The following is a 26,878-nucleotide window of genomic DNA, read 5'->3' on the forward strand; positions in this document are numbered from 1 at the left end:
CAATTTCAACACTGAAATCCAGTTGGTTTAAACCTAAAATGCCTCTCTCTGATCTGAATGGTCACTTCCTAAACTCCAGCTCTGAAGAGTCAATCATGAATGAGTGCTAGTGCAGCCTCTGCAGCTCAGGGAGGGAATTCTAGAGGTTCTGAGCGCTGACATGAGGCCTATCCACACACTGAGAATGAGACAAACTTGTATGTGTCTCTCTATCTGCAGATTAAGGCTCTGGCAACACAGATTCAGTTGTGATTATATCTTCTAAATTGTAAGATCGAAGGCTACTTACAGTTTTGTTAACACTAATCAGAAGGAGCTAGAACCATTTAAGCACCTTACTTCATACTATTTCCCACAAGAAAAACACTGGCGTTTATTTTATTTTTTATCTTCACTTGTATCTTCAGTAATCCGATGGAGATTCATTAGTATTTGGGGCACACTCACACGTTTTAAGATATACAAATGTAAAGATGACACTAGAACAAATGAAATTCAATACATTCAGCTTCAAGATTCTGCTACTGTATTTTTATTGCAAAAAGCATCAGCACCTGTTGTCGACACATTTGATGAAAACAGAAAATCTCTTCTAGGTCACATAAATATAAATATCCATAATTCATATCCGTCTCATTTGAATTGCATTGAATCTGATGGCTTCACACCGCATTTGGTAAACATGAGGCTAAAGTGAGAAGGTGAGGTTACACGATATACTTCGACTTTTGATGGCATTATTTCATATTGAGGATTTTACCTGAGATCAAATGGAAATATACCATAGTTGGTGCATAGCTGTCGATGTAATAGATCATATTGAAAACAATGTAAATGAACTAAATGCTATTATTCAGGCTCAGCTTTTTGACACTGTAATTTGCTCTTTCTCATAGCACACAGGTTTCATACATTTTCACATACTTTTTTTTTGAGTAACTTTGGCCGTCTCCTTCGTGAGAGACTATTCTGACACAAGCAGCTACTGTTATTAGCCTTATTCAAGTCACTCCCAGCAGCAGCCAAGAGAGACGATTATTTTTGTGTTTTATTATGTGTTAATGTGTTAATTATGAAATGTGAAATTCTATCTGCTGGGTCCTCAAGCAAGTATCTGCATAGCCAGGTCTTTTTTTTTTTTTCATTTTGGGTGCAAATTTCAGCAAGTGGATGCCAAATGTGTTGCAATGTAGTATTTTCGGTCTCTCAAAAACATGGAGAATATTGTGATGGCTTGAGACTGGTGGCAGAACCCATTTTCATCAGAAAAAGCTGTTTCTCATAGTGATGATCTAATGCTCCTTACGCCAAGACTGCACTGGTCCAGCTGTGACTCCATTGAGAGGCTTTAGCTTTGGTTCCTGTGTGTGAGGCTTTAGCTGTGACTTGTAAGTGAGGGTTTAGTTATGACTCCTGTGTGAGGGTTCAACTGTGAATCCTGTGTGAGGCTTTAGCTTTGACTCCTGTGTGAAAGTTTAGTTGTGACTCCTGTGTGAGGCTTTAGCTGTGACTCCTGTCTGCGACTATAGCTGTGACTCTGTGTGAGACTTTAGCTGTGACTCTGTGTAAAGGTTTGGATGTGACTCTGTGTGAGACTTTAGCTGTGACTGTGTGAAAGTTTCGCTGTGACTCTGTGCAAAGCTTTAGCTGTGACTCCTGTGTTTGAGGCTTTAGTTGTGACTCTTGTGTGAGACTTTAGCTTTGACTCCTGTGTAAGGCTTTAGCTGTGACTCTGAGTGAAAGTTTAACTGTGACTGTGTGAAAGTTTAACTGTGACTCTGTGAAAGTTTAGCTGTGACTGTGTGAAATTTTGGCTGCGACTCTGTGTGAACATTTGGCTGTGACTCTGTGTGAAAGTTTAGCTGTGACTCTGTGCCAGGCTTTACCTGTGACTCTGTGTGAAAGTTTAACTGTGACTGTATGAGGTTTAATCTGTGACTCCTGTGTGCTTAAAGCTGCTCACATGCTCTCCTGGTAACTCTTCATTTCTTAAGGGAAAATGCTGCGTCTGGCTCTGGTATTCGCCCAAAATAGACTGTCAACGGAAAGAACCACACAGCCGTGTGTTCAGTTTGAGCCCGGAGTTAGTGAACCTGCCATTAACAATATGAATGTTTATTTGGGTATTCTGCCTTAGGTAAGATTTCTTAACTTTAAATTTTACGCAAATTATCTGGTTTGTCACATGTAAAATATCGACACAGCCACAGCCCCCACACATGTGAGAAAGTACAGCTGTGGGACGAAGAGCTGACACTTGTCTGAAACTAGGGCATTACAATTGTTGGATTCACAAAAGTTCAAAAAAAGCATTTCACTTTATACCATGGGAACACAGTGATAAACATCATTAGTATGTCTGCACGTTTGTCCAAGTAGTGATTGTGGCACTTCTTACAAAAGACACTTCACAATGGAGCAGTTGCATCACTATATTTCCCTTTGTTGCTTTTCTTATCAAAATCAGCCACAGTCGAACCTTGTTCCTCATATTTTAGTACATTAACTGACTTTTGCCACATGAACCTCCCAAAAAGCTTCAGTACCAGACCTGGCTTCAAACATCAAGTCCAAATAATAAATATGGTCACATCTGGAGACTTTAGCTCCAAACCAGAGGCACATTATTGGTGAGTATGGCATGGGAGTTTCCTGTTGTTAACATGACTGTAACCTGTAATCTAGTAGCACTTTATATTACAGCACGAGATAAAACCAATGAGACGGGTAATCACTCTCACCACAATTAAATAAAAATTCACATTATGCAATTTAATAAAGCTTTTAAACACTGTTCCCTTGTCAAAAACATACCATATTTATTCTTGTTTAATTAATTCTGTTGAGCTTGAGAAATCAGTCAAAAATCTCCCTGGATTGTTATGTCACAGGTAACTCTATAAAGGATCATCAGACTCTGAGCATTACTCTCATCAAACTGAGTTCTTATGTCCAAAGCAAAGGCCAAGTAACTGAAACACTTGAGTTACTTTTTAAAGAATTCGTACCTTTTAGAGTATTTCTCTAGTAGCATACTTTCACTCCTGCTAAAGTAATATTTTTATTGCAGTAACATTATTCCTTAATAGTTTCCTAGTAGAAATCCACAACATTATTCTTAATTAAACGTTTTGGTTCCTCTTCCCACTGTGTAATTATGTAATGTTTTGTCCTTCAGATTTCTGTACATTAACCTCAATTTATACATCAGATACTACTCTTTTTCCCAAATATATATTTTACTCTAATTTCTTGAACCACTAAATACACATCTACTTCAGTAATATTACTTTGAAGTGACATTACTCTTACTTCAGTACAATTTTTGGCCACTCTACCGACCTCTGAGTGTGCAAGGGTCGAATCAGCGATCCTTTGGTTGGTAGACTTCCACCAAGACATACTGTTCTTGTGTCTGCTTTAGAGCTATAATCTATAACACCTGTCAGTAGGGGTGTAATGGTAAATGTATTTGTGCCGAACTGTTTCGATACGGGACATTCAGTTCGGTGCGTGGTTGTGCAAGACTGACTTTGCGCAATTTGTGTGTGTTTACATTCCACCACTACATGTGCAGCTATACGGAAGGCTCAGCTCTTTAATATTCACAAGGGAACTCGTCCATGATTGGAATAGCAGTGTTTCTCGCATCGCTTTATAGCCTGGGCGGCTAGTCCTTGACTATGTCCTTCCGAACCACGCGAGTCCTACGTGAAAACTACGGTCTTTTGTCAGAACCGTTAGTGCTGCGCTTTACTTTTCAAAAAGTTTTGTTTACTGTTTACAAGGATTTTTATTTTTTTATATTTCATACATTTGTTTATACATTTTTGCTTATTTGAGAATACTTTATTTAACTTATAAGTATTACCGAGCAGTACTTTGCATTTCTTTTATTTTCCTGTTTGTATAATGTTAAAACAAATTGTTGGTTTGTTCCCACACTGTACCGAAAATGAACCAAACTATGACCTCAAAACCATGATTTTTGTGTACCGTTACACCCCTACCTGTCAGTCATTATGTTATATTTTGGCAATATTAATATTAAACAACTTAATAAAAGAAACAAGTCAGCTGACGTCCATATTAATAAACTGGTTGACCAATGGGAGCTGATGTCGCCGTAAACACCATCACAACAGAGAGCCATGCAGCTGTCGGAACCTCCTATGGATAGCTGCACATTACACTATATTTAATCACACGTGCTTTAAGCCACTATTCCACGTTGACTCAGAATGGCTTATTTTCTATCTAAAGTTATTATTACAGATTACTTAGCTGTAATATAAAGTGCCGACCCATCTCCCTTTAGCTACATGAAGTCTTTGCTTGCATCAGTAGAACATCTTCTCCTCTAGCAGACTTATGGATTTATTCACCAGCGTCTTTTCATCGTGGACAAACTTGTATCCAAACAGAGTCATGGTGGGTCCACACACCCTCTGCACCGCCTGAGCCAGCGTGAAGGGGATGTTGAATCTCCACTTCTCCGCCTGCTCCGATGAGTTCTTCTGGGTGGAGTAGATCCCACTAGTGCCCTGGGTGGTCTGGGTATTCCTCACAATCCAGTCTCGGGCTTTATCGGTAAAAGGTATCCCGGTGAAGCGGTACATCTCCTGGGCTTTCTCCATGGGGAAGCGTGCTATGTCCTCGTAGCGCACTAGCATGTAGCGGCCCCGGAGCCAGTGTGGTTGGCTCAGTCCCACCTCCGCCGACATCCGGATGTGATCACAGTTTCCCTTTAGTCTCTTCACCTCCTCGTCGTCTTCTGGCACCTGCAATGAAATAAATCAAATTACATTACTTTCTTGAGGCATGAGCAAAACACTAAAAATGCATTAAAAACAAATTGTCCAAAGTAGATACATTACTGTATTTTCCAGGCTATTAGATGCGCTCTTAACCCTCTAACCCCATCAAAAAACCCCGCACCCCACAATCCAGTGCGCCCTATACATGAATCCACTTAGGTGTCCCAGCACAACTTCAGTAAACTACAAAGCCACACCACCCGCAGCACATGCAAACACGCACAGAGCAGACAGCGACCATCCACTGAAACACACCCACAGCCACACTCATCACTCCACACGGACAAGGAACGGAACGGAGGAACGAACCGAAAAAGCGAGTCCAATGTGACACTCTGAGCTACAATGTCACTGCAAACACGCCGACAATCCAGCGGTCCCAGACAGCACCCTCCCTACACGCCACAACTGAACAAAGCCCAGAGTCACCGTGAACGCCACAAACAAACAAAACCACTGACCCATCCAACTGTTGTGTTTAAAGTCCGGTGCCGTTTATTTGTGAAAAAAGTCTGAAAATAGAGCGTTTAATGACCAGAGCACCTAATAGCCCGTAAAATATGGTATTTGTTTAGGAACACAGCAGATGTGCGTGCAGCCTGAGTACAGAAAGCGCCGCTGTCTGTGTGGTTAACATGAAGTTGCAACACTAGTTTCAGATGTTGCAATGCACCGTGTGATGAAATAAGTTATGCTAAATTAACATTAGTGAGTGGGATACTCCTTCATGACCCATATGTGTTAAATGCAGGGGGGTGCGTAAATGATGAGTAGAAATGGCATCCACAAATATCTGATCGACATACCTTGCCCCGCCCCCAGGAGCTTGCCCCCTGAACTCTAGAAATGTGCAGTAGAGCGCAAAGTCTGATAATCCCTCTATTTCACTGTTTCCCAAAGACTGGGTCGTGACCCTCAGGGGGTTGCCCTGTCACAGTCTTCATGTTGTTTGTAATGTTAAGACATGTTTTGTATAATTTCTAATCTTTTTGTAATTATTTGATTGACTGTTTTGTTCCAATATTGCTGGTTCAGTTGAATGTTGAAAAGAAAAAGAAATGGGCAACATTTAATGTCCAAATAGGCGAATTATGGATCCTTTTATTGTTGGTTCAATGACTGTTTTTTATTGTTTAAAACTTGAGTAATACTAATTGTTCAGAGACACGATCACTCAGTCAACAATAAAATATCCTCATTAAAGTTCAATAATGCTCAAATCCACCTTTATTTTGTGATTTACGAATAATATCTATTGACTTGGGCCATGAAGGTTTGTGACTTTTAAAATATGGGTCCCCAGAAAACAGTTTGGGAAACACTGTTCTATTGCCTGACAAATTCAGGATGATATCTCTCTGTGTTACTTATACAGAGGAACCTTCATCACGTCTTGAGCCAAAATTAAACATGATAATGCAATCAGATTTGTTTTTCTTTTGTTAAACAAAAGAGCTCATCGGTCACAAAATGACATTTTTCTAAACTAAACTGAATTTAGTGTTTTTGTCAGTCCTTTGTGATTCTGTTCTTTTCTTTTGCCCTCGTGAGCAGTCATATTTGTTTTGACACAGACAGATCATGCATTTCCCTGATTGGCTAATTGACCTGTCAATCACACCCATCTGAATTTAGGGAAATGTAACAGTTACTAGACTCACATATTTGTGTTGAAGTGTGTATTTTGTGCTCACCAGTTGTATTTGTTCATTTTTAGAATGGGCTGGAGCTGCAGTGTTTGTGATTTGACTGGGAGCTCTCCCACTAAATAAGAATCTTAGCAGCCTATGTAAATCTAACCTTCACTAGTTGAAAGAAAAAACATTTGACCAAAGCTTTAAGTCCAAAAAGTCACCTTTTAAAAAAATCATTAACCTGAGAGCGAGAAGCTTTGTTTGAATGGTTAGTAAATGAAAGTGAGCAGCACCTGGCCGTCCAGCGCCCAGGTCTTCCACGTCTGGTACTTGGAGGAGAAGGCCACCATGCGAGAGGCCAGGATGGCTCGAGGGTCCCGCACCAGCTGGATGATGCGGATGTCAAGGCGGGGGTCCTCCACCAGGGACTGTAGTGAGTCCAGCTGCCTGACGCGCACAGTCTTTATGGCGTGGTGCTGTTTGGACAGACACGACTCCGAGGCCAGGGTGAGGTTCAGGGGGCCACAGCGTCTACTCTTACAGTGATACCTCAAAATAAAGAAACAAAACAAATCATCAGATATGTGCAGGCTTACATTTTACATACTAATAAAGGATTACTCAAACATGTGAATGAAACAAAACACAACTCCAGGTCTGTTTTTGATTGTGTAACAGTATTATAACATGACTATAAGCACACAAGAGTCAATTTTGTATAATACAGTATATGACCTTTAACTCATGAAAATAAAACTCACTTATAATGCAGTGTCATTTAATAGTTGATGTGGGTTGATGACGGTCTATGGTAAATGTGGTAAGGTGCAAGACGGAAACAGTTCACTTCCTCTTGAGAAGGGCTGACTTCTTACTCATATCAGTAAACATACCTACTTGTGCTGATATTTTCATTGTTTATTCACTATAGTTTCCCCTCACTGAGATAAACGTGGGTGAAGTCAAATGTAGTGCATGCTTTTAAAGAGGAAGTATAAAGTCATTTAAGTGAGTGGTGCTGTGGCTCTAGATGCAGATCTTAAACTGCTGTTATCATTAAACTGTGTAATCTCCTTCGTATCAGCTCAAGTAGTTACTGGCTGTGCCTCTCTGAGCTGGAAAACTTTGTCTTTTCCTGTACAGCTCCATGGTCTTAGAATCATTTACAGAAATATCTCAAAATTGGAAACTCTGGTGTCACTTGATAATTTCAAAACAAATTGTAAAAAGTGTGGTGACCGAGACGTGTGTATGTTTTTCTTGAGAGATGCAAATGGTTTTATAAAATCATATTTTGTGATTTCATTTCATTTTGTATTGTTTGTACTGGCTGCTACTTTGACCAGGTCTCTTGAAAAAGAGATTCTGAATCTCACTGGGACCTCCTGGGTTATTAAATGTTAAAAAAAAAAAAAAAAAAGTTAAATAAATAAATAAATTTTAAAAAGTTAGTCAAAATAACACATTGCACTTGTCCAGGTGTGTCCAGACAATGGCTTGAAGAGCAATTTTGGTTATACTTTTGACTGCATATTTGGCTGTATAATTAATATGCATATGGTGTAATTCTACCACTAAAATCTCAAATTAATATAACATATAACAAAACATAACAAAAATAATCCAAAATTTAGCTTGCGAGTCTTATTAAATGAACACTGGTTCTGTCAAAACTGTGTTAAATGCATCCATCAGTTGGGCTTCAGTTTAAGGTAGAGATCAATTAATATAAAAATGTTTCAAAAGCAGTGCTTCCTGGACCTCCAGAGGATAATACACAGTAGATAGAACACAGTGGTGCTGTTTGGGGAAGGGAAGTCAGTTTAAAGATGCAAAGCACCCAAGGCACTCACTAGTTAAAATAAAAATTTTAATAAAATGCATTGCATTTTAACCAGTGAATGTCTTGGGTTTTTTGCATCTTTAAAGAGATCAATTAATGTTTTTTTTATCGCCAATGTTGATACCAAATGTTTAGAATCCAAAGAAACCAATGGTCGATAAGCTCTGTCGATATTTTTGGAGATGATATATTGGCCAATTTTCATTATTTTGCTTAAACTATGTCATTTAAATTCACTACAAACTCATCCACAGCTCTTATAGTCACCTTTAGTGCTGTTATCTCTTTGAATTCAGCTTCAAATTGAGCTTTGTGTGTATTGAAACACCAGGTTTAAGATTTAAAGGGGGACTATGTAACTTTTCGGTATGGGGTGCGTCACCTTGTTTCTATGGATATGCCCTTGCTCTACTTCAAATGTTCCACAGTATGACATTAAACAGATCTACTTTACATGTACGAGAATTCAATCACATGTGGTTTTATAGCTCAAGAATACTTAGAAAAACAGGCATTTTACTGTAACTGTGAGCACAGCTACCTGTCTCCACAGATCTGACCAGTAGCTTGGCCTGGCATGGCTCAGTCTCCATGAAGACGTAAAGGTTTACTGTGAAACATGTCAGACAAAGCAATAACATCACCATGGAGGAAAGCATTTGACGGACCCTTCACCAGAAAGTTACCCATTGCACCTTTAAGATCGAAAAGCGCAAATATCTCTAACATGAGGCCTTCTGTGAAAGTCCTCCAGCCCCACCACCCCTCCTCACCTCTCGAACACGTCCTTCACCGGCGGCGTGCACACCGGCTCCTCACACAGAGACAAACTGGACTCCCTCCTGAAAAGTGCAGCAGTCACGTGATCCTGAGGTGACGGAGAGATGAACTTCTCCAGGGGGCTGAAGTCGCACACAAACAGCCCCTGGAGCACGTCCCTGTAGATACCCCCGCTCCCATTGTTGCTCTCGGCGACGCTAGACAGCATCCGCTCCACGTGCCACAGGGGCTCGAACAGGTAGAACATCCCGTCCCCGTGCTGGTTGAAGAACTCCCCCACGAACGAGGAGCCGGTGCGGGTGGTGGCCAGGAGCAGGATGTGTTTCTGACCCCCGGATCTGCTCCACGCCTGGTTCTCCTGGTCGTCAAGGAGGTCGGAGAAGTTTGCGTTGGTGAGTTTGGAGAGCAGGAGTTTGAACATGCTGAAGGCCCTGTTGGTGGTGTTGTAGTCCACGGGAGTCTGAGGGGTCTGCACGGGGTTCTGTCTCTGGATCAGCTTATCCGACACCCTGGCAAAGATAATAGGGATGTAAAAATATCCAAATCTCTCGGTACGATATTTTCACAAGATGCATCTCATGATATGATATTTATTGCGATATTTTGTGGAGGCAAAACTGTGAATATGCTTCTTTTTCCTCTTAAAATGCCCTGACAAGACTAAAAGTGCTTATAACAGTTATTTCTTCATGTAGTCTGCATTGAAATGGAGCAAAGGATCATGGTCTATGTAGTTCCTTCTTGTTTTTTTAGCTGTTGCTGCACCATAACTATGCAATTGAGCGAAGAGACTTGTAATTTGATATATTGTGATGGCCCATGATATTATTGAGAGACCTTTGACGATACGATATCACGATATTTCAGTTATTGTTAGATCCATACAAGATTAAACAGGCAGATGTACAATATAAACATACAGGCAACTTAAATGGTTGCGGTCTGAATGACAAACTAGTGATACTTTGCAGTGACATCGCATTGGAGGTTCTGCATGTATGTTTATGGCAGACCAATGAATACATAACACTCATCAGCAAACAGAATCAAAAAGGTTTTAAGATAATCTGAAAACATAGCAAATTCAGCAGATGATGTGATTAATATAAGCGTTTACAGGCCCATTTATTTTATTTTCAACAAAAAGGTGAGAATGTAATGTTATTTAAGAGGGACTTGGGTTAGCATCACAAATCAGCTCACCTGTTGTGCTTTCAGCTGTCAGTTCTTTTTGGTATTCTCCATCATTTCAGATGGAGGTTAGGGACCATCATAACTCTATGGGAGACTCACTGTTTTTGAAAGGAGTCTTGCAACTTATGATCCACAAATGTTGAACTTTATCATTATTTGTTAGTGATTGGCTCCACACACTTGCAATATTAAGGTGAAGTCTTTTCAACTGACAACATCAGGGGTCCTATCTTGCCCTCGATCTTAGCGCTAGTGTTAAAGAGGGGGCTCGTCCAGGTCGGGCAGTACTTTGCTGCTTGAGACTGGAGTGGGACGGTACAAGTACATATATGTTGATGACATCTCAACCAATCTCAAGCCACTGATCTCCTCTCTCCCCCTGGTCACACCTGCTCCCACCTGTCCCATGTCTCTCATTTGAGGTACGTATTTCCACTGCTGCTTCTGCTGACCACTCACATTCTCGTCTCACAGGTGTCCACTGCATTTGGTCCCAAACAGGTCAGCAAATTATGGAATACATTTATTGTCATATAAATATTTCTGATAAATGTTTCTGATTTTGCCACTTTGTGCACAGACATGGATTAAACCATTAACACACAGGGAGAGTGAATGCACAATCTGCGCTCGCAGAAGGAGGTGTCACGCCATGAGCAGCACCCTGCAGACAGGATACGAAAATACACTTTAAGATAGTGCTGTAAACAGCCTCATGTGAATGAGCAGCTTTTGTACAGATCATGATCAAACCAAACTGTAGAACAGAGCTGAGACAATACAGGGAGGGGGTCAGGGGCTGTGCTGTGCTGCGGGAGGGCATCTGGATGGCCCATGAACATCCCGGACAGCACATGTGAATATTATGCATTTATTATTATATTAATATATATACATATATATATTATGTTTTTCAGTGAACTAGTTTGATATTTATTTTTACGATTCTGGCAATTCACCGAACATGCCCCACCACACCCTCAGTTTGCTCCACGCCACCTGATATTTGGACACAGTACAGCTTGTACTTGTTTACAGCCCCACGGCCAACAATTGCAATAGCGGTAAGATCGAGGGCATGGCAGGGCACCATGTTTTTTGGGTTGAATAATGGCACCACTTCCTGAAGCTATTGTGAAAACAGTGTGTTGACACAGAATATGTTGTGCAAATTTTTGGTTCATGTGAATAGGCAAGTAATCAGATTAACCATAAATCAAGTCACCAAATCTGCACTCTAAAATTTCAACCAAGGATTTAATCACCAAAATCAGACCTGCCCTTTCCTGGCAAGTTCATGATGACATCTCTGTATTTTTATGAACGAAGGAGCTCCTTGGTCACTTAGTTTCATATTTTATGCTAGTCAAAATTTCAATAGAAATGATTTGTTTTCCCAGTACCAGTGTTCATGATCTCATCTGCATAGTTTCCTTTCCAAAGTCCATAACTGCACTCTAATTCCATTTTTATTACACATTTTTGACTCCACTGACTGTATAATTTGCAATAACTTCATTTTGTTTGACTTACCATAAAACGATAATATCAGTGTTGATATATTTATGCCTTTTGTTATGACCATGTGAAGTTAGAATTACATGAGTCAGTGGCACATGTAATTCTAACCTTCACTGCATGTTAAGTCTTCATCCACACACTGATGTAGACCTGAGCTCACACGTTTCATATACTGTGTCCCCTGTGGAGTAAATGCCTTATGTTTATGTATTTCCATCATTAGAACGTATGCTTCACATCATAGAGTCGTCCCATTGGATCAATTAGACGTCCACACACTGAAGCTGCCTCGTAAAGACTACATATGCTGCGTTTGATTATTTATGACAGTCTGTGGTGTTTTGAATCGCAAGCGCTTTGTTGGTCATTTAATATTTTACAAATCAACCCAGATAAAGTTGGCTTCAAAATGTTTTATAAATCAAGGATTGTGTAATTATTTCCTTTTTTGTCACTTTATTTTATGTATACTATTTTTACGTTTGGGCGCTTTTGTTTTTCTCTGTGGCCCTGTATGGGGTTGGCCCAGTGTCGCACCTTTTTGTTCTGTTTAACCGGATCATCAGGTCCACCTTTCCTTTATTACTTTGTTTTGCTACTTTTTAGGCAAAGGGTTAAGGGAATAAAACAACTTTAACCCTTAACGTTGTCTCCGTGTCCTTTGTAAGTATGTTGCGATTCATTTTGGGTCATAAATTTCTTTAAACCCGTTAAAAAAGAACAAACAAGGAAACAAGATCAAAAATAAAAGAAATTAAAAGCTAACTCTTCTGTGTCCTTTTAAATATGTTGCCCTTCAGATCGTAACAGCTATATATGTATTTTTATTTATTCTTAAAGATACAGTACGTAACTTTCTAAATATAGTTAAAACCATACCAACATTATCCATGGATAGATAGAATTTTTTGTTTTATGCCATACCATGGAATATAACAGGAGCCAAAGGATCAACATTTCCATGGAAAAGCAGGAAGTGGCCCTGTTCCAGGCCAAGTAAGAGTCAGGTTTGTGGAGATGCAAGCCTGCTCAGAGTAAAGATGCAGGTAAGGATGCATGCTTTCTAGTTAACCTTCACCAAAATTAAAAAATATAAGTTTCTTTTATGGCTAAAGGTGCACTTTAACCAGAAGGACTAAACCAGGACTGAATCAGGACCAAACCAGGTCTAACAGGAATAAACCAGGTCTAAACCAGGTCTAAGACTAAACCAGGACTAATCTTGGACTTGAGAGAGAGAGAGGGAGAACCCCGAGCCTGTGGAGCAGGGTGTCTGCGATCAGATGACGGCTGCGCTGAGCCCCGTGGGGCGTGGAGCTCTGCGCTGGTCCTTTCTCCTACAGTCACCCTACAGTCTGCGCGGGCCCATCCCGATGCTCAGTCCTGGATCAGTCCTGGTTTAGACCTGGTTTAGATCTGGTTTACACTGTGTTTAGTCCTGGTTTAGTCCTGGTTCCTCATGTCTCAGGTCAGTAGTGTAGTAGCAGTATAGGACAGTAGTGCAGATATCATGAGCCTCTGCAGGTTGTTTTCACCATTGCCAATAGTTCCGGTTTGACATTTAAGTTGTAGCTATTTTTTATATCTCACATCGGGAGAAGTGGGTGGACAGCGCACCCCCATGTACCACGCCCACTACACCCCTGGATGCGAGCAAGCTAAGATGTCATTTCATAAGTGCATGTTCGATCAGTTTAATGCCACACTGTGAAACACTCCCGGCACAGCAGTGATATATAGCTACGTAGTACATCTTTAAGGCATAAATTCTACCAAGTTTCAGACACAGTCCATTACGACCTAATCCATTATCAGCCCAGCAGCAGAACTATCTTCCTCCTCAGCCTCTCCATCTCCTCTTCAGTGATGCCCTACAGTGTATCATAAAGTCTAGTCGTGTCTTCTTACCTGGATATGATGTTGCTCTCCTTCTCGATGATGACCAGGGCCACGATACAGATGAAGACAATGGCATATTTGGTCTTCATTCTTGAGTCTTCACTTTGTTCATGAAACTCTACAACACACAGAGCCCTCACGGTTTGTGGTAGAGCATCCGGAGCTTCATACTGCAAAAAAAAAAAAAAAGTAACAGGAACTAAGAATACTTTTTTAAGTATGAATTTAGCATGAATTAAGTCCTTAACCTTGTGAATGCTTATGTTAAGTCATGTTATTGGCTGGTTGTGAATGCAATTTGACTGAAGAATGAGTCAGGTGATGATAAAAGAAGTCTGGAGTTTTATCTATAACACAACTAAACAGGCAAAATGCAAACAGAGCATTTTTGAGTGCTCAGAAAAGACAACTTTAGATGAATGGATTAATGAAATGAGTGTGAATGAAGAAAAAAGCAGCTCCACATAACCTTTTGAGGAGGGGACAACGGTTTACAACATAACATGTTTAAAAGGTCAAAAAAGTCAAATAGATGTTGGGTCATTCCACACCAAATCTCCAAATGTCCCTGCGCGACCATCTCAGATTTGACTGAAAAAATTCTAGGAAGTTCAAACACTTTCTAATAGGAAAAGTCCCAAATTTTAGCTCCCAACTCCTTACAGTTTTGTAATTAAAATGGTCAACTTTGTCAACTATCACCTGACCTGTTTTGAGCAGAGTTTTCCAAGACTATTTAAGGTAGGTCCTTCAAATTTTCAAGGGTTAAGATGGACTTTTACACATGTGCTTTTGGTTTATCACAGATTTCTGGGGGCTTGAATTTGCTTAAAAATTCTACTCTTCAAACACGAGGGCATCTTTGAAGGGCTGTGGAAAGTGCAATTTCATATCAACATCACAGAGCTTTGATACTGAACATACACTTTCCCACACACACTGTGTACTTTGTATTTTAAAACTGATTCTCTGTGATGAACACTCTAGAAGATATTAAGAGTTAAAAATGGAAAAAATACATTTAGTGCCATCTTTACCTTGTTATACCAAATAAATGACAGCATCCACCAACATAAAATGGACTGTTTTAGAAAGACTAGATGTCTGTTTTTAACATATCCAAAATCTGTGATGGTGTTCTGCCTTATTTTTGCAAAATGAAGTTTTGAAATGTGGTGTCTGCATACATGCAGAGCATTCATGGACCATAAAGGCACTTTTCAGAAGCTTAGAAAACACTTTTATTTCATGACACAGTTTAAATTCAACAAAATGCTTTATTTGATTACTCAACTATTGTAAATTACCTTACCTAGAATTTTTTCAGTCAAATCTGAGATGGTCGGGCCCTGTTGCAAAAGATACTAACTGGTGCTAAAACTATTATAGTAATATTTTGGTAATGGTGGTGCAGGGGGAGTACCAGGGTTTTTGACTATTGTGCATAAACCGAGGAAAGCCATCAAGACGCAGAGAGAACATGCAAACTGCATTGACTAATATGTTATAAAATGCTACACAATTGAAGACAAAATGCAATGACTCACTGAAAATGCAGGTGGATTGAATAAGGCAGATGTATCCAAACACAGACCAAAACACAGTACAAATACAGGCAAAGGTCAAAAACACAAAAATCCTCAAGAAGCTTTAGGAATGGCTGGACCGTTATCACAAAAAGGTATAAAACAAACTGGCAGAGAACAACGGCAAAGAGGACAATATATGCACTAGGAGGCTCTGTGGAATATGATACAGGTGAGACACATCAGAGAGAAGCATTCAGCCAAAAAACTTTACACAGACAAGTGGATCTGAATCATGTATCATGTCTCCTTGATTGACAGGCCGATTAACCAATCAGAGAAACACAGGCTCCGTTTTTTTTTTTTTTTTTTGTCAAAAACAAACAAGGCTGCTTACATGTTTAAAAGGATATAAAATCTACATAAAGTACTAAGAAAGAGGGCAGATTTTTACAGAATCAACAATCGATGAACCAAACTATTACTTATTTCAGGTAAAAGAAGTGATATATTTTGTTCTGAATTTTATGAGAATTTTCAAGAGATGTCAAGAGATGTCTTCTGCATTTGAGAGACACATAATACAAATTAGCATCTGGTTGGATCATCTCAAGTTTGGACAGAGGTTTTTCACGTTCTATGGTCCAGTTGAAGTCCTTTCTGGATTCAAACAAAATGTTGGGACTGGCTGGTCAGGCAAGTAACTGCATAGAAGAGAAAGCAGTAGGGCAGCTGTCAATTAATCGGTTGATGGTGTCTTTAGTCGACTAGGGATGAGCATTCGATTACATTTTCTTAATCAATCATTAGGAGAATTAATGATTCATTTTCGGTTAATAATTAACATTCATATAAAAATTATTATCATTATTATTACAATTATTATTTTGCATAAATAAACTCAACTTTACAAAATATGAACCATAACTACGATAGAGCCTCATCAGCTCATTTGACATTATAATGTGTTTAATGCAGCTTTGACACATTTCTTTACACATGTGCTCTCAACTTCATGTTGCAGTAACCGGGATACTGCGTTTACATGCACAATGACAAAACCGGGATATTCAAAAAACCCGATCATACCTGGGACACTGATGTACATGTAAACACACTCACTGAGTCATACAGTGATCTCCAAGAAGCTGTGCCAGAGTCAAAACTGGGAACTGTGAGGCACAACTTCAGTGTTTTTGTCAGACGCAGCCTCGTTACTACGCTACACACAGCAATCTACATTCAGTTTGTCAATTAAAAATAAATGTGACAAAATTCTTAATGATTAGTTATCAAGTAGTTGACTAGTCAAACCCATCTCTAAGGCTGCGTTCAGACTGCAGCCTGAAGTGACCCAAATACGATTTTTTGGCCTCTATGTGACCTGTATCTGATCTTTTAATGACAGTCTGAACGACACAGATCCGATTTTTTTCAAATGCGACACAGGACACTTGGATATGTGCTCCTGAAACTGATACATATCCGATCTTTTGACATGTGACTTCAGTGTGAACGGTCAAAGTGCATTCATCCGACCTACACGTCATCAACAAGCCACAAACGTCACTATTCTGCGCTGAAGTAGGTGAAAATTGTAGATGAACTCCGTGTAACTGAAGCAAAGCACATCACCACTCACCACTCTTGGCTCCGTCTGCGCATCTACACGTTCCTTTTGCCGCTGCCGCTGCCCCACAAAACACCACGACCAAAAACCTCGTCCTTCTCCTAAGTAAGTCGTTCATGTTCAGGCTCCGGTACGAGAGGAACTTTAAAATCGCCAGGTGATCAATGCTCGCGTCCATGTTTGGACAACTTCCGTAAACACAGAGCACGCTCGCTGCGGTGGACGTCATCGTGTCCTCCAGTGCACATGTGGGACACTTTCGGGCCGTTTAACGTTCACACAGGGGATCGCATACAAGTCGCATTTAATTGGAAATGTGAACGACCTCACAAAAACATCGGATTTCACAAAAACATCGGAATTGAGCGTTAAGCCCGGCTGTCTGAACATAGCCTAATCTAGTCGACCACAAATGTATTCAGATTAAAAGGATTTATATGGGACAATGGTGGAAAGGAGAAGTGAGTCAGTTGAAGATTTTGTTAAAAAATAAATAAATAAATGCATATTACACTCATGATTCACAAATTTAACCTGTCTTTATATAAATATGTTGTTTTGATGTTCTTTTTTCTGCATAAACAGTAGTTTTTGCATGAACCTCTGTGCAGGTGTTGTCTTGTGAGTGCAGTTCGGGTCAGATATAAAGAGAAACACACAGAAATAGTTTTGAGAGCCATTTTGCCACGTTCCTATTTAGTCAACGAATATATCAGCAGGACATGTTTTTTAGCTGACAAAGAATGTCTTTAATCGACCTCAGCCCTAGAATGTCAGGACCAGAAGTGAAAGTATCTGAAATGAGACTCAAAATAAATAAGAAACACTGTAAAGAGAACGCAGGAGGACGGGGCGTGACAAAAACTAACTGCCACAAATCAAAAGCGCAATGTTGTCTTAGGCTGAACCCTCCCTGTGTCCAGCTCCTCTGCTCCATCAGCCTCACCCTGCAGCCTCAGACAGGGAGTCCTATGATCAGACCTGTCCCGCTGTGGAAAGTGAAGAAATTTCTCCACAAAGCTCCACCTGTGCGCTCTCAAATGGACCCTGTGCTTTTCCCAGAACTCCTCACACAGTTCAGAAATATTTAGAACAGAAATATCTAAGCAAATTAAAGGGCAAATCAGGTTTCGGATGTGATGAAGATTGGGCTGGTTGTCGAGGATGATCTGTGAAACGCCTTGTCACGTAGAGATCAGGGTACGTGCAGTTCGTTGAGTTTTAATCAAGATGGAGATTCAGTTTTTTGGCAGTGATCAGCTTGGGTCTTTACAACAGAGACGTCTACGGTCAGTCGGTAAAAGCATGTGATTTGGAGAAGAGTTCAAACTTTGGAGGAAGAAATTGTACTAAGAAATTACAATAATAATAGGGGTGGGACAACATACATTTTCCACAAGACGAGATGAGACGCCCGACTGGTAGCCAGGCCATTTCTCTCCAGCGTCTAGGTCAGGAATTGGAATACACTAGACCAGGGGTGGGCAAACTAAGGCCCGGGGGCCATATGTGGCCCTTTCATCTTTTTAATCCGGCCCCCTGAACTTGAATAATAATAATAATTTTCAGTGTTTTAAAAGTCATTTCAATAAATAGTAAATATTGTGGGACTTGAGAGACAGATATTTTGTTATAATGCTTTGTAATAATGTTTAAATATGGGATATTTCAATAATATGGGATATTTTTTTCTCTTATGAGATGGATTACCAAAAAACTCCATCCATTTGCTCCAGGTCCGGCCCTTCCATCAAATTTTAGAGCCCTTTGTGGCCCACAAGTCAAAAAGTTTGCCCACGCCTGCACTAGACAGTTTGCAAGAATCCCGGAAGTTGTAGACGGCGCACCGACCAATCAACGAAGAGCTGTGAAGCCATGACGTCAAACTCAAGCACCTGTCTGGGTCCCTTTTGTGGTACAGAACAACAGTAAACAAAGCGGTTGAGATGGATGGAGACGAAGACAGACATTCTGTGTTGTCAACGATTCCTAAGATGGAGGATTTAAAGCCGGAATAAAGAGAATGTTTGGTGAATTTTATCAAGGGGAAAGATGTTATTGCCCTTCTTCTGACAGAATTTGGCGCATTACATACATCATGACCAAATAGCAGCGACTGGTTAAATAAAAAAGTACCCACCTACCATTAAGCGAATAAATCCTAATGCTATGAGGTCAGACGGTTTCTACGAAGTGAAACCGGCTGATGAATCAGGCTACAAAACTAGATCTGCGAGAACGAGACAAGACAAGATTTTCACATTATTTACTATGAATAAATTGTGTAATCAAGTTCTTAATTTTATTCTCACCATTTTTTATTTTACTTTATTTAATGTTTTTGCTGTAGCGCTACGTTTTGTGACTACAACTTCTCTCGCCAGTCCAATCCAAGCGTAAAAACATGGGAAAAAATCTCACGAGATCATTTTCAGAATGTGTGCCCGAGATCTTGTCCCATCCCTAAATAATAAAGCATTTATACAAGCACATTTCAAGACACCAACGCATAAATACTTAAATCTAGTAACAGACTGACTGAAGAGAAACGGCCACCAACTCTCATGCACAAACCACTTTCACTCTAGGTGACGTGGGTGAAGTGTCCTGCCTAAGGACACAGTAAGAGTTTCCACTACTCACTGCTACTCCACTGTGGCTTTTGATATTCCCAATGATCTCACATCCAAGTTCTAACCAGACACTGCCAGCTGAGTTTCCGAGATCTGAAGACATCAGGTATGGAGAGTGATGATCGCAATTGAAAATCTGACTTCTTGCTCCAACTCCCACTTCTGTTTTCTGTGCTCTGTCACTCATTGCTCCTCTCAGGTTACTGAGACTGAGGAATTAGTCAAATGTTGAGGACATCTGGGTTTATAAAGGGACTATAAAATAATAAACCATAGGCTACATTAAGTTCTCTTTAGTGATCAGCTAACTGTTTCACTCAAGAAGTCAGGAAAATAATTATTACTCAATTAGTTTATCCATCATTGTCTGTACTGTCACAATTTATCAAAATACACATGATACATACACTATCTCAAACACTGAAGGTTTTCTTCAAGTCTCTTTGTATAGATTTATTCCTAAATGCCCACATCAAACCATCACTGTATTTTATTTGGAAAACTCAACTGGCTACAACCCAACAGTAGATGTAAATTTTACTGGATAAAATACATTTTTAAATTAATATGTATTTACTTTAAGTGTTCCCATTATCTACATCAATATTTGGTCCTAGTAACGTCGTCATATTCACTTAGAAGCTCCCACACTCTCACTTTCCCTGTTCCCCGAATCTACAAAGAAGTTGGACGCAGATCATTTCAGTACAAAGCCCCTTCAGATTGGAATAGACAACCACACCCTTAAAAACTTTAACATCTTTCAATTCATTTAAATCATCTTTGTTTTCATGTCTCAAAATTCCTTGTTTGTTTTTAGTTTGTCTTTTTTATTTTTATTTTTCAGTTTGTTCTAGTAATATTTTATATTTGTTTACATCATTGTTATATAAAGTATACTATTTTTAATTTTTTATACATAAATCCGGTTGATAGGAGTGCATGAGGAGTACATGAGGGAGCAAGTCTGTGTGTCTGTGTGTATGTGTGTATGTATGTATGTGTGTATGTATGTATGTATGTATGTATGTATGTGTGTGTATGTTTTGTAATGTAAACCTGCAAGTTTTGTATTTTGTTGATTGTATTATATTGTACTGTAGACTTAGACTTTGATAAACTTTTTTGATCCACAAGGGAAATTATACGGACACAGTAGATCACACATCACAATATAATATAATAAAATAACAAAGAGTTGTTGGACAGTTGTAGGGAGTATTATCTGTTACATAAGGTGAGTTGTTGTACAGTTGTAGGGAGTATTATCTGTTACATAAAGGTGAGTCTTTGTACAGTTGTAGGGAGTATTATCTGTTACATAAGGTGAGTTGTTGTACAGTTGTAGGGAGTATTATCTGTTACATAAGGATGAGTTGTTGTACAGTTGTAGGGAGTATTATCTGTTACATAAGGGTGAGTTGTTTGTACAGTTGTAGGGAGTATTATCTGTTACATAAGGGTGAGTTGTTGTACAGTTGTAGGGAGTATTATCTGTTACATAAGGTGAGTTGTACAGTTGTAGGGAGTATTATCTGTTACATAAGGGTGAGTTGTACAGTTGTAGGAGTATTATCTGTTACATAAGGTGAGTTGTTGTACAGTTGTAGGGAGTATTATCTGTTACATAAGTGTGAGTTGTTGTACAGTTGTAGGGAGTATTATCAGTTGCATATGGTGAGTTGTTGTACAGTTGTAGGGAGTATTATCTGTTACATAAGGATGAGTTCTTGTACAGTTGTAGGGAGTATTATCTCATAATGGTGAGTTGTTGTACAGTTGTAGGGAGTATTATCTGTTACATAAGGTGAGTTGTTGTACAGTTGTAGGGAGTATTATATCACATAATAGTGAGTTGTTTTACAGTTGTAGGGAGTATTATATCACATAAGGGTGAGTTGTTGTACAGTTGTAGTGAGTATGGTATGAATGTGGTCCTGTATCGCTCACTGTATTGCGTATTACTAAAATGTTGTGGTTTTTGGACCCCTCAAAAACTAGATGGCACGTTTCAAGAGACATTCCAATAAAATAAATAAATAAAATCCATTATTTAGAGATATAAACTAGAATTTGCCTTAATAATAAGCCCTGTGGACATATGGAAATCGCTCAGTAGCTATAGGGAACATAAGACTAATGTGTAGCCTATATATATATATTTATCCATCCAGACACAGGGAGAACATGCAGACTCCAACCAGAATGTCAGATTTGACTCATATTAAGCTGTCTGAATCCCAGTGGGGGAAAAAAAAACACTGACAAGGAACGTAATTTGAAATGAGATGCAACTCAACGTGTGTTATATTAAGTGGCAAAAAGTAAATACAATTCGGATCTGTCAGGGGAGTGAATAACGTCTACAAAGCATATCATTAAGAAAGAAAGAGACGCCGGTTTTGGAGTGTGTTCGTGTGTGTGTGTGTGTGTGTGTGTGTGTGTGTATATGTGTGTGTGTGTGTGCCCTGTAACTAAATATCACCCAATTATCTAAGCTTTAATACGCCATCGCCGTCAAACTGTCAAGCGGGCGCGCGTACTTTTCCATATTCAGGAGTCAGCGAAGCGTTCTGCGATCTGACTCGGTCTACTCAAGCAGAAACGGCACATCACTCTGTTTATCATCTCAGTACAAATTACATTAATGGCTGCAGCCTTCAAAACGAGGAGGAGGAGGCGATGGAACCACAGCTACCCGCTCTGAAAAGCCGGTACTGTAAACAATTAACGCGTAAGATCTGAGAGGACGTCATCTATCTTTTTTGACGTGATTGCGAGATTTGACCGCACGTTTTGTTTTGTTTTTTTCTTTTCTTTTCTTGTTCCATCATCGCGTTGGTGAATGGGAACTACCCCCATCCTTCCTCCTCTTCTTCACCCCAGTATAAAGCGGTGATTTAGGGGGATGGGACTTCTCAATGGACGCAAACATCGCTTCAATTGAGTCCGTTTGAATACGCACTAATAAGCGCTTGTGCATGTCATTAATACGTGATGAGGAAATGGCTCGTTCACGCATTCCAGCTTGAATATTCACAAGTAAACGCGCTGGGATGTGACTTGTACGCTAATTGATTAAGATACGGGTTCTGTTGACGCGTTTGTCCAATCGTATTTCTGGGATGCGTTATAAAAACAAACATTACGGTAACAGTGGCGCATTCATCGTTCATTGGCGCGTAGTGTCTTCTGCATAACGGTGTTTATATGCTCGTTACGCACGCGGATATCCCCTAGCAGAGTCGTTTTCACTGATAAAATCGTGATGGTGTAGATGTACGGATGAGTGTCGGTACAAACCTGTCGCCCGTGTCAGTCCATGGTGCTAAACGTCCAGCGTCGTAAGGAAAACGACGATTTCTTGCTCAAATCCGAAGCAACCCGCTGCATTGTCTCAAATAAGGATACACAGTGGTCCATTATGTCCACGGGCTCCTTCCCCCTCGCGGAGGAGAGGCAGCACCGAGTGTGCGTCTTGGACAAACATCCGTGTCAAAAAACTAAGTGTAAAGAAAAACAAATACAAAAACGAGCCAAAATTCTGCAAAGCTGCTGTTTTTACGTAGGAATCAAACCACGTGGTGATGCGTAATAAAGCTGTGTTCCAGAGTAAGTCAAGTGTAGCGCCATAAAAGTTTTACGGGTAACTTTTACGCACCGCTAAAGAGCAGGCGCAGACTTCGGTGAGTGAGTTGAAGTGGCCACGCTTCACTTGTCGAGTCGCTCTCACCGTGTGGGACATCCTGTGCAGGCCAGACCACGTGACTCCAAATACCCTGCAATTTGTGCACACAGACCCCCCATGTCAGAGGAAGGGCCCGCTACTGCAGACGCAATCAGGGGGTGGAGGGGGGCGGGTGTGAAAACGTGCGAGAACAGCAAGTATGCAGCAGGTACGAGAAGTGCTGTTTGGTCACTCTGCTCCTTTAGCATCTAAGAACGAATGTAAAGAAAAAGAGACGGAAAGAAACACCAGATCTGCACACACTCGAGTTAACTGCGTCCATTTCACGTTTAAACTATTTTGAGTTTCTCATTATGTAACTTAAAGTCGCTGTGTCACTTTTCTGGTGGAGGGTCTGCTCACAGTTTGTTTCCATGGAGATTGCATTGCTTTCTCTGACATGTTCCACACAGCAGACATTAGATCAGATATTTACAAATGCAAGGTGTTATGATCAGCAGCTATAATGGCGTGTGCCACACGGGGGCGCCGCAGTGTTATCTGTTATTGAGAAACATGATAAATCTGATACTGACTCAACAGTACAGCAGTTTTCAGATGTTTTCAAAGGTTTTGGTACACTTCCCTTTACATATAAAATACAGCTAAAAGAAGGTGCACAGCCAGTTGTACGTGCACCTCGAAGGGTCCCAGCCCCACTGCGTGACTCTCTCAAAAAAGAACTAGCCTGAATGACCAATCTGGGAGTAATTAAAAAGGTTCAGGAGCCCACAGATCAACTCTATGGTGGTCACAAAAAAAAAGAATGGAGAGTTAAAAACATGCATGGATCCAAAAGATCTGAACGAGAACATCGAGAGAGTATTATCAAATACCCACATGTGAGGAAATAATAAGTGAAATGGCAGGAGCTAGCCAGCAGCGGATGGTAACTCTGACCCTTACCTGGCACTTCTCAGTTATCGTGCATCTCCACTTGAGTGCGGACTGTCACCTGCAGAACTATTAATGAACAGAAAATTTGCGCACAATGCTTCCTAGCGACTCAAGGGCTACTTCACTAAAGAAACAAACTCAAACAGAAAAGGAAACAAAAGGCATTTTATGACATTTCATCCAAACCAGGCTCTCCTCTTGCGAGCAACGACCCAGTCAGGATCGAGGATGCTGACGGCTGGAAATCAAGAGGAATTGTGTTACAGGAGGTGGCTCCATGATCATCCACAGTGAGAACCGAGGATGGACAGGTGCTCCAGTGCAATAGCCGCAGTCTCCTTAAGACTCCACCAACAGCCAGTGAGCCCAGTGATGCTCACCCAGATCCACCTGCTGCACCTCCTGTGAACTGTAAAGTGAACTCTATAAGGCAAGGCAAGTTTATTTGTATAGCACAATTCGTACACAAAGTAATTCAAAGTGCTTTACAGAATAAGAAATACATTAAAATCATAATAAAAACAAATCAAAACATAAATAATCATGAAGATTAAAATGAAAAAAGAGAGACATAAATTGGAGAGAAGAGTGCAGAATGAAAACCTTTCAGTTATATGCACAGTCAAACAGAAATGTTTTGAGCCTGGATTTAAACAGCGTCACAGAAGAGTCTGTCTCACATGTTCCAGGTTTTAGCTGCATGAACCTGAAACGCTGACTCCCCTTGTTTAGTCGTGACTCTGGGCACCAGCAGGAGGCCGGTCCCTGAGGCCCTATACCAGATAAACAAGAACTGAGAAGGTCGACACATGAAGTAAAGAAACCAGACAGACTGAACTTATAAGGTTGAAGAGAAATGTTAAAAATTTAAAAAAATGTAAAAAAAGCTATTTGTTCTAAGGTACTTTCATTTTATTTGAGTATTGTTGCTCCATGCACTTTTGCTAATGGTTCATTATTAGCTATTTGGTAACTTAAGGAGAAAAAAAAGACCATTATTTTGCAGCACTGATTGTGATAGTACTGTGTATTGTTCATCTTCAAAGAAAGGGGGAGGTTATGATCAGCAGCTATAATGGCGTGTGCCACATGGGGGCGCTGCAGTGTTATCTGCTATGTGCCGTTAACAGAAGTAGTAGTGGTAGGTTTTGAGTTTTTTTGTTTGTTTTGTTTTGTTTTATTTCAAATATACAATGTAATATACGATGGTATAAACAAAAACATTGCTGGAGTCTTAAGAGTTCATATGCTCTCAGGGCTCAATCAGCGCAGTTCATAACACATGCATCACAGTGTAAATACATAGATATACATGTACAAATGTAGGAAAGCAAATAAATACATTTATATGTCATATTTCAAATTCCGTACAAAGTGCTTTTGTCTTCAAGGCTTTGGGATTTGTGCAGTAATTCAGAGAATTGCTATAAGAGGACAAGAGGGACTGAAACACAACACATTTGGGTTTCTGACTAGAAAATTTACAGCAATGAATATGAAACTTTGATAGGATTAGGATTAAGTTCAACACATAATTTTTTGGGGCAGGAATATCTTTCTCAAAGACACCAAAGAGAACATGTTTTATATTAAATTGTAGGTTTGTATCAAGCTTTCTATTCACTAACAAAAGTATGTCATTCCAAAAGATTTGAGTGTATGAGCATTTCCAAAACATACGGGTGACCGTTTCTTCAACGCTGTGACAGAATGAGCAAAGATGATCTAGGTTTAAGTGAAATTTTAAGATAACAGCGTTAACAGGGTAACATCTATGCAGGATTTTCAGGCAGACCTCACGAGTCTTATTAGTTACAAAATATTTTCTAGGCAAAAGACAAACATCATTCCAGTTAATGTCCGTAAATGTATTATTCCAGACAAAAACAGAAGCTGGTTTACTAATAGATTCTCTTGTGATAAGTTCTCTTATACATTTGATATTTGTTTTAGAGCTTAAAAACCGGACAGAGTTACCAATAAAACAGTTCTGTTTTAGTTGAGTCATCATTAGAAAGATGTACATAAGTGGACATCAACATTTTCACTCCTGAAGGAATGGGTCAAAAACAGTTGCATATTCTTTTGGCATTACTGGAAAATTGTAAAGAAGAAAAGAGATTTGTGTTTGAAGCATATATCTTTGTTATTCCATATGTAATATTTTTGTGGTGAGAAGTTGTGCTTATATACTAAAGTCCAACATAACAGTAGCTGATTGTGAAAGTTAGAAAGTTTAATTGGAAGCTTGTCAATGCTATAATTACACCTCAGAATAAAATGTAAACCTCCTAATGCATCAAATATATGTGTTGAAATGAAATTCCATAATGAATTTGGGTTCAATAAATATCTTTCAATCCATTTAATTTTGAAAGAGGAATGTAGAGTCTGAAAATCTAGAATGTTAAAACCACCATTACTTAAATTATTAATCATTACATTTTTTTCTAATGAGGTGTGTTTTCTTCTTCCAGATAAAATCAAATAAGATTTTGTCTACTTGTGCATTAATGTTTTTTGGGACATCAAGGGCAGAGCTGTCATAGACTAGACTACAGAGCCCTTCAGCTTTGGAGAGGAGGATTCTACCTGAGATTGTTAAGTCTCTTTGAAGCCACATGTTAAATTTAGTTTGAATTCTATGCACAAGAGGGTTAAAGTTTTCACATTGCCTTTTGTCTTCTTCCTTTATGATAGTAACACCCAAGTATTTCAAGTTTTGTTTCACCGGGATTCCTGATATATGTAAGGCAATACAGTATTTGATGGGAAGT

General features: G+C 39.7%; 1 protein-coding gene across 1 annotated transcript; it reads right to left on the reverse strand.

The window, feature by feature from the left end:
- Positions 1-509: 509 nt before the first annotated feature.
- On the reverse strand, positions 510-23,199 carry chst3a (carbohydrate (chondroitin 6) sulfotransferase 3a). The gene is made up of 5 exons (XM_020939653.2): positions 22,781-23,199; positions 13,698-13,858; positions 9,068-9,583; positions 6,745-7,000; positions 510-4,781 (listed from the first exon to the last, which is right to left on the reverse strand). Exons 2-5 carry the CDS (start codon positions 13,775-13,777, stop codon positions 4,341-4,343), a joined length of 1,293 nt encoding a protein of 430 aa, XP_020795312.1. The 5' UTR covers positions 13,778-13,858; positions 22,781-23,199; the 3' UTR covers positions 510-4,340.
- Positions 23,200-26,878: the final 3,679 nt, after the last annotated feature.

The sequence above is a fragment of the Boleophthalmus pectinirostris genome, unplaced genomic scaffold (genome assembly GCF_026225935.1).
Source record: "Boleophthalmus pectinirostris isolate CB_2022bp ecotype Guang Dong unplaced genomic scaffold, ASM2622593v1 HiC_scaffold_5, whole genome shotgun sequence".
Lineage (NCBI taxonomy): Eukaryota > Metazoa > Chordata > Actinopteri > Gobiiformes > Gobiidae > Boleophthalmus > Boleophthalmus pectinirostris.

Excerpts from the sequence above, each read along its gene's own strand:
- chst3a (XM_020939653.2), bottom strand. The coding sequence starts at position 13,777 with ATGAAGACCAAATATGCCATTGTCTTCATCTGTATCGTGGCCCTGGTC. Across the intron at positions 7,001-9,067 it reads GTGAAGGACGTGTTCGAGAG|GTATCACTGTAAGAGTAGAC; the intron begins GTGAGGAGGGGT and ends CTTTATTTTGAG. Across the intron at positions 4,782-6,744 it reads CCTGGGCGCTGGACGGCCAG|GTGCCAGAAGACGACGAGGA; the intron begins GTGCTGCTCACT and ends ATTTCATTGCAG.